The 12,456-nt window shown below is 43.7% G+C and overlaps 2 protein-coding genes across 2 annotated transcripts; one reads left to right on the top strand and one right to left on the bottom strand.

Annotated features, from left to right (window-relative positions):
* Positions 1-720: 720 nt before the first annotated feature.
* Positions 721-4,361, top strand: LOC140892552 (uncharacterized). The gene is made up of 2 exons (XM_073301476.1): positions 721-3,538; positions 3,616-4,361. Exon 2 carries the CDS (start codon positions 3,682-3,684, stop codon positions 4,237-4,239), a length of 558 nt encoding a protein of 185 aa, XP_073157577.1. The 5' UTR covers positions 721-3,538; positions 3,616-3,681; the 3' UTR covers positions 4,240-4,361.
* A 2,841-nt stretch (positions 4,362-7,202) lies between these two features.
* Positions 7,203-11,884, bottom strand: LOC140888430 (uncharacterized). The gene is made up of 3 exons (XM_073296106.1): positions 11,775-11,884; positions 11,649-11,712; positions 7,203-9,485 (listed from the first exon to the last, which is right to left on the bottom strand). The coding sequence occupies exons 1-3, from the start codon at positions 11,882-11,884 to the stop codon at positions 7,203-7,205; spliced, it is 2,457 nt and encodes an 818-aa protein (XP_073152207.1).
* Positions 11,885-12,456: the final 572 nt, after the last annotated feature.

Genomic DNA, 12,456 nt, shown 5'->3' with positions numbered 1-12,456 from the left:
ATTCAGCAAATAAAATAGGAAGTCGTATGTCCTTCTGGTCTCCTGCTTCTTCGGTCACCTACAAATGAGAACGATCTCCTACTCCTTCGGTCACCTGAAGAAGTCGCACGTCTCCCTTTTGGGCTGTCACCTGATTTACGAACACACGTTAGAGGCGCCGGGTGGTCACACGGCGAAAACCCTCCGACGCTCAAGTCAGCGATCACCTCCACACAAAACAGGAGAGCAGAGAGCTTTTGTAGGCTAAAAAGTCACTTACCTTGAAATGAAGAGATTTACTTCTATTTATAGGCAAAATTGAGCTAAATCGCACATTAACCCTTCTAGGCTTCAAAACTGCAAATTAATTACCCAGGAGACTAAAATTAAGAATTAGTCCTTTTAAAAATATTATTCTCGCAAATTGAACCATTCTATTTATTTATATTTATAAGTATATTAAAAATATATTTATACCCATCATAGGCCCCCTACTCTCAATGTTTATCCAAAATTTAATTTATTCGTCTATATATATATATATATATATATATATGTATATATATATATATTTTATACTCGATTTTCTTTATTTTGGAAAATGTTGAGAGTAAGGACTTTTTAGTCATTTTTATTCACACTATCATCCACTTACCCGACTCTAGGGTTTATGACTCCCCTATAAATAGTAAGTGTACCGCTGGCTCACCTCGATTTCCTCCCACGAAATGACAGGTTCATTACTCTGCTTTCTCCCCCATTTATGCTTTCTTCTTTATATATTTATATAATCTGCACCTCTTTGTCCCCTTCTTCTTTCCTCTTTTTTAGTTTTTGTTTCGTGCTCTGTTTCCTCTTTTTTGTTTGTTTGTTTTTTTTTTTCTTACGGCGTTGATTGTAGCCGATTAGAGATGAGTTGCCGTTCTCATGTGGATATGCTTGCGCAAAGCTTATAGACATCTTTCTGTGTTCTTGGTGGTTTCTCCACTATTTTTGTTTATACTCACCTCTGCTCCTCCTTTTTTCTATGTTTTTCCTTTTTTTTTTTTTTTTTTTTTGAGATTTCGAAGGAGGCAGAGGGATGGTTGGGGCGATGGGTGAGGATTGGTGTGCGCGTGATGGCGGCAATGGCTCGCCAGGGGTTGCGAGGTGGTGATGGGAACAGCGATGCGTTGCTAGGCGGAGAAGATGAGCGGGCGTCGCTCTTTGTTGATTTTGGAGGTGGTGCGATGGTGTGCGGCAGTGATGTTATTGTATGGCATGGAGGTTGCGATTCTTGGGCGGAGATACAGCTGCTGAAGCGGCTGGTCGTTGGTGACGGGGTGCTTGTCGGGGTGTTGATTCTAGCGGCGTAGTGGAGGAGTGGCTGCCGCGGTGTGTTGCTGGGCGGAGTAATGGGCGCGGCGAGGCGCTGTTCGGGATGTTTGTAGCGGCTTGCTGCTATTTGGAGTTGGGTGGGATGATGGTGAGTTGGCCGTGGAGGGGTGATTCTTGTAGCGGCGTGCTACTAATCATGGTGAAGCTTTGTAAGGCTTTGGGCGATGTAGGGCTGGAGTGGAATGCAGGTGAGCGGGTGTCGCTCACGGTGGAGATTTGGCGGAGGCGGGGCAGGGTGCGACGAAGTGCACTGGTGCGGCTATTCGTTTGGAGAAGAAGTGTGCATAGAGCAAGCGTCGCTCATGGTACTATTTTGGCGGAGACGGGGCAGCGGCGTGCTGCTGGGGGTGGTTGTGCTGATGAGCGGGTGTCGCTCTTGATCGGCGGAGATGTGGTGATAGGCGGTGAGGAGGGCAGCGGCGTGCTGCTGGGTTGTGTACTTACGGAGCGGGTGTCGCTCTCTTTGGTGTCCTTGAGTTCTTTAAAAGGGGAGCGGGCGTCGCTCATTTTGGAGTTTTAGCGGTCTTCATTCTCTTGGTCATCTAATTATTGTTAATCCTGTTGATTGTATCTTCTGTGTATATTATATATGTTGTATGTTTATGCATTAATCATTTTTGAGAAATATCTTCAAGGAAGAATCTCAAATATATAAAATTTAATTCGTGAGATCCTCGCTAAATTACGTAGGATGCGGCAGAGGGAAAGAATATTCCTTATTAATGTCTCTGCGAGAATCCCAAAATGAGTCCAATCATAGCCCTGATTCTGAGCGATACACTGAAAGTGAATTGCCGGCTTATAGTCCCGGCTCAGGTGTAGGTATCGTCAATTTGAGTAATTCTGTTACACTTGACGTTGCGTCGGCATCATTACAGAGCCCAAAGCCTGTCAATTTTAATCTTGAGCCCGACCCTGGTTCTTTTAGCGAGTCAGACAGTGATGGGATTCCTGGTGAGACAGTGTCCCATCCTTTGTCTCGTGAAAACATTTCTTATGTGTGCCGCTGCAAAGAAATACCCAGATCCTGCGACATTATAGTTCCATGCCCTGGTGACTCTCGTCACTCTTCGCCTGCTGGTTTTTTCACAGTTTATGTTGAACACCTAAACAGTGGTTTCTCAATTCCTCCATGCCCTATCCTGATAGGGTTAATAAAAAGCTTAGGTGTTAGTCTCAGTCAGTTGACTCCTAATGCCCTTCTGTATTTTTTCGGATTTCGACATCAAGTGGGTGCTTTTGAATTGGATCCAAGCCTGGATTTATTTCATGCACTTTTTTCAGCTCGTCCCACGAAACCGGACTCTGATATATATTTCCAGCCCCGTCCGAAGTGTAGGTTCTTACGTAAACTTCGATCTCACCGAGGTGCTTAGAAGTCAGACTTCTTTTATGCTAAAGATTGCGGGTGGGGGGTGCCCATGGATTGGAGCTCTGGGCTTACTATAATAAAGAATAAAGGATCTATTCTTGAGCTTCAATCACAGTGTCGGTCTCTGGGGCTCTTTAACGAAAATTTTGACCCTCGGTGTTTAATTAGTGCTGGTACTATTTAGGTCTTTTGCGTGTGTAATCATTTACTTGTTGTATTTACTACTTATATTCGTTTGGCTCTGAACATTTTTTTATATGTATGCAATCTCCCTTACAGGTAACCAGATTGACCTGAGTAAGCTCCGTCATCGGGAGAATACCTCCGGCCGCCCTCTTCCTTGGAGTGGGCCGAAGCACAAGGGGAATGGAAGAGATGCATCTGAACGTGCCGGTGCATTAGTTCCTCGTGTTGGAGAGAGCCGAGGAGTGGTACTGCGGGGACGCCAGGGCCATAGTATCCCCTCCTTGCCTGATGAGAGAGCTCAGGGTGCTGGTGCTATTGAGCACCAGAGGGGGGCGGGAAAGAGGCCGATGGAGGAGGGTAAAAAAGGGGGGTGAAGTCCTTCCTGCTGATCCTGCGAAGAAACTTCGGGAGACTTCATCCTCTTCGGCGAGGAAGGCGAGATCCCACCCCTTGTTTCTTCTTGACGGGGTGAATAGGGATGGTGCAGAGTCCTTCTGGGACTTTAGTGATTTTGAGATTGGCCTTAGGCGGGGGGCCAAGGTAGTGGGGGATCATGATTTGAAACATTTGATCTCTCGATCCTCCTCGATCCTACACCACTCTATTGCCCTTGGCTCTTGTCAGGTATTCTTGAAGAGTTTATTTTCCTTATCTTGATATTATCAATAATGTTCTTATTTATTTTTCTCTATTGACTTCAGATTTTGTCCGCTGTATGAGCTCTGGAGGCTCGAGAAGACAAGGCTCGGGCTGACGAGGCCAAGATTATGAAGGAGTTGGCCAAACTGAAGGAAGATGTTGTTCGCCTTGAAGCTTCGGAGGTTAGGGCGAAGGAGGAGATTCTCCGTTTGGGAGGGGAGAATGCTAGCATTAAGGAAGAACTCCGTCAGTGGCCGGAGAAGCTTGGTGTGAAGGAAAAGGAGGGGGAGACTCTTCGTTCTGAGCTTAGTGCTCTTTATGAGAGGCACTATACTGAGGTGCAGACTGGAGCTGGGTTTTTGTCTTCCCCTCCAGGGTTGCAGTTGCAGAGGAGTTTGGAGGAGAGGGCTGTTGAATCATTTTGCGCCTCCGCTGCTTTTGAGGAGGAAGTTTTTCGGCGTGCCTATGCGATTCACGATGAGTTGATACTTGAGAGCCGCCGGATTCTTCGCGAGCAGCATGTTCCGGAGAATGTGGTCAAGATGATTGGCCCTGATTTTCCAGATCCGGACATGGGACTGATTGATATGCCGAGGGTAGCTGCGCCCCTTGATGATTTTGGTGACTTCGAGATTATAGAGTCTTTGAACTCCCTCCAGGGAGATGATGCTCCTGGTGTTCCATGATATTTATTTCAGGTGTAGAGAGTTGTCCTTTAGACGATTTTGCGTTTTTTGGAATTTCTATTATAGTCTCTTTCCAGCTCCTGCGAGAGCGATATTCCGATGTTTTTATACTTTGTGTCTGTTTTTTGGAGCTGGTTTTTGTTATATTTTGCTATATATCTTGGTTTATTCTATGCTTGCTTCGAAATATTTCCTTATTGTTATACTCTCGCTAGTACTTGGGAATTGATCAGGTTCCCAAGGTTTGTCGTGTCTCTTGGAAAAGCGTACACCTACCTTATGGGTGGTGGGGGCTTCCTATTCGTCTTGACCTCTTATAGTGTCAAAGTACCTTAGCTGGGCTGGCCAGGCCTCTTATGCTTTAGGTGACTTGTTTTTTGACGACCAGGGTTTAGTGACGATAAAAAATGCTTTAAGTACATGAATAAACATGTGTGATTTGCTCATGTAGTTTTGTGAAGGGAGAAAGCATGATGCGATGCTTTTACAAAAACTTTTATTAATATGAAAACGTATTACAACTACGGAACTATTACTCTTGTTGCTTAGCTAAAAAGGAAAAGCAGCTATGGGTTACTGAAAATATTTCTTTAAGTTTGCCACATTCCATGTTCTAGGCAACACCTTCCCGTTCGAATGCTGAAGGCGATAAGCTCCTTCTCGGGCGATTTTGATTACTTTATATGGTCCTTCCCACTTTGGATCCAGCTTTCCTACGGGGTGTAGGACATTTGCTCTTCTCATTACCAGGTCTCCCACCTGGAAAGTTCGTTGTTTTACTCGGTGGTCATGCGCCCTTGACATCCGTGCTCTGTGCCTTGCGGCTCATACTGATGCCCTTTTTCTAAGCTCCTCAATAAGGTCTAGGGATGCCCGTAAATCCTGCTGGTTTCCCTCTGCATTGTAATGCTTTATCCTTAGTGATTCTTCTCCGATTTATGCAGGGGCAATGGCTTCGGCCCCATAGGCCAGGCTGAACGGAGATTCTCCTGTCGAGCTTCGCGGAGTGGTCCTGTACGCCCACAGGACACTGGGTAGTTCGTCAACCCATTTTCCCTTGGCCTCCCCAATTCGAGTCTTGATATGTTGCAGGATAGTTCGATTGGTTACTTCGGTCTGTCCGTTGGCTTGTGGATGCCCGACGGAAGTGAAGAATTGTTGGATGGACAGCCCTAGGCACCATTCCCTCAACTTGGCACCGGAAAACTGAGTGCCGTTTTCAAACACTAGTGCTCGCGGAATTCCGAATCGGCAAACTATATTTTTCCATAGAAAATTAATCACCTCTTTCTCAGAAATTTTCGCAAGTGGCTCTGCTTCGACCCATTTAGTAAAGTAGTCGACAGCTACGATGAGAAACTTTCTTTGCCCTGCAGCGAGAGGAAAAGGCCCTACTAGGTCCACTCCCCATTGAGCAAAAGGCAATGGGCTTTCGAGTGGTTGAAGCGGTGTTGCTGGTAGATGCTGAAGATTAGCATGTCCTTGACACGGCCTACATCGTTTTACTCGCTCGAGCGCATCTTGCCTCATCGTAGGCCAAAAGTATCCTTGTCGGAGTGCTTTTCCTGCCAACACTTTGCCTCCCAAATGGTTTCCACAAATTTCTTCATGGATTTCCCTGAGTACGTAGTCTGCCTGAGCAGGTGCAAGAAATTTCAAGTATGGCTGAGAGTACCCCCTCTTGTACAGTTCTCCATCTATTAGAGTGAATCGAGCGACTCTTACCCTAAGCTTTCTTGCTTTGTCCTGCTCTGGGGAAAGTTCTCCTTCTGACAGGTACTTGATGATTTCATCCTTCCAACTTGGCTCACCCTGATTTGCACACAGGATGTTAAGACTTCCAGTTCCTATTCCCTTTTTATCACACGTGATAAACGTAATTGTCCTGCTATTAATTACTGTCGCGGAGCTGCCAAATTTGGCCAGTTGATCTGCTATTTCATTTTTAGCTCGAGGAATTTGTTTGATTTCAAAATTCTCTAAACGAACAAGAAGGTCCTTCACTTTTGATAAGTACTCCTTCATACTATCTTCTTTGGCTTCATAGTTCCCTTGAACTTGATTGACTATGAGTTGTGAATCGCTATAGGCGATCAGCTTTCCAGCCCCTGCCGCTAAAGCCAGTTTTATTCCCATGATAAGTGCTTCGTATTCTGCTTCATTTTTTGATGTTGGAAACTGAAATTTGATGGCGTACTAGAACTGATCTCCCAGTGGACTCTCTACTAACACTCCTGCTCCACTCCCTCCGGACGTGGAGGATCCATCTACGTGGATCGTCCAAGTGGGAGCTGAAACTCCTGTGCCATTGGTTTCCATTTCTACTATGAAGTCTGCTAGAACTTGTGCTTTAATGGCGGGGCATGGCTGATATTAAATCCCATACTCACTTAGCTCGACGGCCCATTTGGTCATCCTTCCAGACGCCTCTGGGCTGGACAATATTCTCTTCAAAGGGTGATTTGTTAGTGCGACCACCTGGTGGGATAAAAAGTAGGGACACAGCTTTCTTCCTGCCACTACTAATGCTAAGGCCAACTTCTCGATGTTAGTGTATCGGAGCTCGGCGCCTTGCAGTACTTTGCTTATGTAGTACACGGGTTTATGTTCTCGTTCCCTCTCCACCGTCAGAACTGCGCTGATTGATTCAGTCGATATTGCCAAGTAGAGTAAAAGGGTATCTCCGTCTCTTGGTTTCACGAGCAATGGTGATGCCGCTAAGCACTTTTTTAAGTCTTCGAAAGCATGCTGACATTCTTCGGTCCAACGAAAACCTTTTCCCTGCCTTAGGACTTTGAAGAATGGCAACCCTCTATCAGCCGATCTGAAAATAAAACGGTTCAAGGCGGCCATCCTTCCTGCTAACTCCTGCATCCCTTTTATGCTCTTGGGGGGCGCCATGCTTAGGATTGCTTTAATTTTCTCAGGGTTTTCCTCTATTCCTCGCTGGGAAATCATGTATCCTAAGAATTTTCCTCCTTGAACCTCAAAAGCACATTTTTCGGGGTTAACTTCATTTTGTATTTCCTCAATATCTCAAAACATTCTTTGAGATCTTCCACATGCTTGAGAGCTATAACGCTTTTTATCAACATATCATCGATATAGACCTCCATACTTCGCCCGATCAATTTCTCGAACATTTTGTTTACCAATCTTTGATACGTGGCCCCAACATTTTTCAACCCAAAAGGCATTACTTCATAGCAATAGATACCTTGATCAGTAATGAAGCTTGCTTTTTCTTGATCTTCAGGAGCTAAACCTATCTGATTATACCCTTGGTAAGCATCCAAAAAACTGAGCAACTCACATCCGGCGGTGGAATCAACCAACAAGTCGATTTGTGGCAAGGGAAATAGATCTTTGGGGCAAGCCTTGTTTAAATCGGTGAAGTCTATGCATAGACGCCACTTACCTCCGGGTTTGGGAACAAGCACCACATTTTCTAGCCATTCGGGATAGGAGACTGGCCTGATATACTTGGTCTTCACCAGTTTTTCTACTACGGCCGTAATATGTTTGTTCTTTTCTGCTCCAAAAGATCGTTTCTTTTGCTTTACTGGCTTCATCCTGGGGTCCACATTAAGTTGATGGAGGGCATACTCATGAGGTATTCCTGGTAAGGGTTCACCTTCCCAGGCGAATACATCTGTATTTTCCCTGAGGAATGTTGTTATCATCTGTTCTACTTCAGCAGGCATCTCCGTTCCAATCTTAAGAGTTCTACCGGGACTTCCTGGAGTTACCTCTATTCTTTTGAGCGCTTCGGTTGCCTCTAAGTGTTTTACTTTCTCGACTTCACTATCGATAGTATGTATTCTATCATTTTTGAGCTCATCTGTCTGTGGATGCCTTCTCTTCTGAGTTGATATCTCGTCCACCCTTGACCTTTTCTTGCAATTGGCTGAGTCTCGCAGGATGTTAGCATGACACTCCCGAGCCAACCTACTATCACCAACAACCTCTCCAACTCCTTCTGACGTTGGAAACTTCAACTTCATATGATAGGTTGATCCTATGGCTTGGAACATATTTATACTCGGGCGCCCCAGTATCACGTTATATGAAGAGGATGCATTTACTACCAAGAACTTTACCATTTTTGTAACTCTTCTCGGATACGATCCTAGCGAGAGAGGAAGTGTGATCTCTCCTAGTGCTTCCACTACTTCTCCAGAAAATCCAACTAAAAGGGTGCTGATGGGCGTTAGCTGTGCATTGTCTATCCCCATTTTAACAAATGCATTAAGAAAAATGATATCTGCTGAACTGCCTGAGTCAACCAGCATCTTTTTCACCCAAAAGTTGGATATTGTAGCGGAGACAACCAATGCGTCATTGTGCTCAACTAAAGGGTATTCCCTATCTGACTCAGTGAATGTCATTTCTTTTGATATTTTTGATATTTCACACACGACTTGGGCTTGGTTAGGGTGAGGACAGTGATTCCCCCTAGAAGCATTACGCAGAAGAGTCTTCCTTGCTCTATTTGAATCTTCGCAAGCTGGTCCCCCGGTTATAACAGCGATAACCCCTCCAGTCGGCATGTTCTCATGGAAATCTCCATTATGCTTTCCTTGCTTCTCATGATTCTTTGGGGGTTCTCTGTTTCGGCGGTCTTCATAAGTCTTGTTGTCTCGTTGTTGGTGGTGAGACTTACTCACGAAGTCTTTTAAATAGCCACGTTTGATCAGCTTCTCTATTTCTGTTCTCAAACTATAACAGTCTTCGGTAGAATGTCCTTTGTCTTTGTGAAAGTGGCAATACTTGTCAGATTTCAGTCGCTTTGGGTTGTCTTTCATTGGCCTCGGAGGTTGCAGCAAACCTTGCTTTTCCGCAACCACCAATATATCAGCCAAGCGCGCATTTAGGGGTACCTGCTGAAGACGAGGGCCTTGGAATCCTCGTTTATCTTCTTTTCGGCCTTCTCTTGGTTTTTCTTCTTCTCTTTTTCTTTTCCCTAAATAGCGTGGTTCGATAGTCTCCTCAATGCGTATATACTTCTCGGCTCTTTCCAGTAATTCTTCCAAGGTGCTTGGGGGTTTTCCCGCTATGGATTCCTTAAACTTCCGATGATGGAGGTTTTGTTGCATAATTCCTGCCAAGAGATCATGATTGATATGCGGGACTTCGTGAACAGCCTGAGTGAAACGTTGCACATACTCTCTCAAGCTTTCTCCTTCTTTTTGCACAATCGAGAACAGGTATGATGCAGTCTTAGGGTATTTTCGATTAATGGAGAACTGATGAAGAAAACGCTGAGTAAGTTGTAACGACCCACTGTATCAAGACGGGTCTTTTCAGCGTGCTTATGTCCTCACTCACACGCACCCTGAGAAACTTCCCAGGGGGTCACCCATCCTATAATTGCCCCAAGTCAAGCACGCTTAACTTTGGAGTTCTTATGTGATGAGCTCCCGAAAAGAAGATGCACCTTCTTGATATGAGCAGCACATATGAAATCTTTTAAACTCTCCTCAACCATGTAGTCCCATACCTACACAGTCTCAGAATCCCCTCTCATTCCGGCACGAGATCGGTTCATTCATGTCTCCCTCCGCCTAGAAGCCTACCAGGAGCCGCTCATTGTCCGTGCAACCTCTTGGCACCGGCGATCACTCCCTGCCTCATCAGCCCCGGGCGTCACATGCCCACCAGCTTCCGCTTGGTTCGTCCCCGAACCATACCGTACTAAGAGAGAACCTGGCTCTGATACCAATTGAAACACCCTAGTTCTACTAAATGCGGAAAAACTTTTTTTTTTTTTTAAATAATACTATACATATATACATATACGCCCATACATATATGTATAAACTTTAAAAATAATATTACAAATAATAACTCGCTTAATAAAATAATAAACATTTATTTGATAAAATCTTGAGTCATGAAATAAATAAAATAATGTCTATCGTGAAAATTCATAACTTATGTCTACTAAAATCATAAAAATTCAATAATTAATCATAACCAATAAAAACATAAAAATATCCTAAAAAAATAACTCATGCATAAATAAAACTCTAGCGAGACGGTCACGGGGCCACTGCCATGCTCGCTCATACGTCCTCGCCACCGGTAGGAGCTACATCATACTCACCTGCACCATATAAGCGTAGTGAGCCTAGAGGCTCAACATGTCTAATCCTTTATAACAAGGTTAAAAATAATGCATCACGTAAATACTAATACATATACATGTACATGAGCATGCGTGGAAACATTTTTCATAACATAAATGCTTAATCATAAATCTTATACATAACATAACTTTCTTCATCATACATAACATAATTGAGCATGTCATAAACATAAAAACTGTGTATGGTCATATCCATGAATGTGACTAATAACTGTGCCGACTGATCAGTCTAAAGAACCATCGTACGTGGCGGTGGATAAATCCACCTCTATGCTGGTAGTAAACTACCTCTGTGCCAGTGGTAAAACCCACTTCTATGCCGGTAGTAGAACTACCTCTGTGTCAGTGGTAAAACCCACTTCTATGCTGTCACATCACTTCAATTTCCATAAAAATATTTTTCATGCTCAAATCTTAATCATAAACACATCATAAAATATTTCATGTATGCATGCACTTAAAATATGTCCGTAATATATATTTAATTAATTTTAATAATAAATATACTTTTACTTAAAATAGACTTCATGCATAAAAATAATTAAATATATATTCTGGACTTAGTTTATTTTCATGGATTGGTCCAGACTGCTGGTCTCTCTACTAACCCCTTAACTGACTTAAAGCCTGTTAACTAACTTAAAGCCCATAATTAAATAATTAATTTTAAAAATTATAATTTTTACTAAAATAAAATACTTAAATGTTATTGGGCTTAAATAAAAATATTTAGGCCCAATAACTAATTAATTCATAAAAATTCCTAGACTGACCCAATAAAATCACTGACTAGCCCAAAAATTCCAATGGGCCCACGGGCCCATAAAATTATTGGGTTAACTTAAAAATAATTTAAAAAGCCCAAATAAAATTAATTGAAAGCCCAAATAATTTTATTTCTAATTAAATGGCCCAAAAATCCAATTAAAACATTAAACATTTTAAAATTAAAATACTCGAGCCCGGCCCACCTAGCCCGGACCCGAACATGCCTGACCCGACCCTAGACCCTACTGACCCGACCCACTACCCTGAACCGACCCGGAACCACCAAGAACCCCCCTACCCGACACCCCCCCTCTCCTTGCCCTCGGCTGCGCGAGCAGCAGCCTTCCGGGGCAGTTGCCGCCGTGCTCCGGCCGTCCACTGGCCGGAGCACCACCACCTACCTCTAGCCCTCTTCAAGACGTTTCCAACCATGTAAGAACCAGCCCAAACCATCAAGTATAGAGGGAGAACGAAGCTCTGCAAAACTGCCTACCCGCAGCTCGCGCGCAGACAGGAGCAGCTGTGGCGTTTTGCTTCGTTCTCGAGATTCCGACCACCTAAAATCGCGAAACCAATTGCAAAACTCAGCCAACATCTAGTAGGTTCCAACCCAACAAACCTCACCCAAAATAGTGGCCTGAGGAGGGAGAACGAAGCCTTCTCCCTCAGAACACAAATCTGCGCGATCTGGTGCACTAGAGGAGAAGTGCTTCGTTTCAGACCAACCATGGACAAAACCAACAGGACCACATGACCACAAGGACCCTAAGACATTCCCTCAGATGTGGATTAGCCGCCTGGACCTTTACCATGCATAAAAAACGTGATCATACTCATGAAAGATCAAGCAAAACGTGAGAAAAAGGAAAGGGAAATACCATCTGCATATACTTCTGAACAACAAACATATATACCACAAACTTTCTGCTGTAAAAACCAAAATAATAGCTTATATGGAGTTGAGAAAAGAATTAAACATGCCTTTCGTAATTATTTGACAACGAACGATGCGTTTACGGGACTCCGGGACGACGAACCTCCAAAATAACTCAAAGAACTCGAAGCTTACGGCTATGGGGCTGTTGTTTCTGTTGAAGCCGATGAAGGAGAAGGTGAGGGAGAGGATGGAGGCGGCTTAGACGTGAGTTTAGAGTGTAGGGTTTGGTTTAGGATAATTTTTTTGTATAATAAATATTAACTAAATAATATAGATAATATACCATAGAAAAATATAATTTAAAACTCTCTAATAATAATAAAAATCTGATAAAATATCTCCTAATCTCGAAATTATTAAATAG

Source organism: Henckelia pumila, chromosome 3, assembly GCF_033568475.1.
Source record: "Henckelia pumila isolate YLH828 chromosome 3, ASM3356847v2, whole genome shotgun sequence".
In the NCBI taxonomy this organism is placed as follows: Eukaryota; Viridiplantae; Streptophyta; class Magnoliopsida; order Lamiales; family Gesneriaceae; genus Henckelia; species Henckelia pumila.
Note: the sequence above shows the minus strand (reverse complement) of the source record. Positions and strands in the feature narration are given on the sequence as shown.

Bases quoted from the DNA above. Each gene is read 5' to 3' on its own strand.
- LOC140888430 (XM_073296106.1), bottom strand. From the start codon at position 11,884: ATGGTTGGTCTGAAACGAAGCACTTCTCCTCTAGTGCACCAGATCGCG. The intron at 11,713-11,774 runs GTTTGTTGGGTT...TCGCGATTTTAG, and splicing joins AGGCCACTATTTTGGGTGAG to GTGGTCGGAATCTCGAGAAC. The intron at 9,486-11,648 runs GTAGGCAGTTTT...TTTCTTCATCAG, and splicing joins TGTCTGCGCGCGAGCTGCGG to TTCTCCATTAATCGAAAATA.
- LOC140892552 (XM_073301476.1), top strand. From the start codon at position 3,682: ATGAAGGAGTTGGCCAAACTGAAGGAAGATGTTGTTCGCCTTGAAGCT.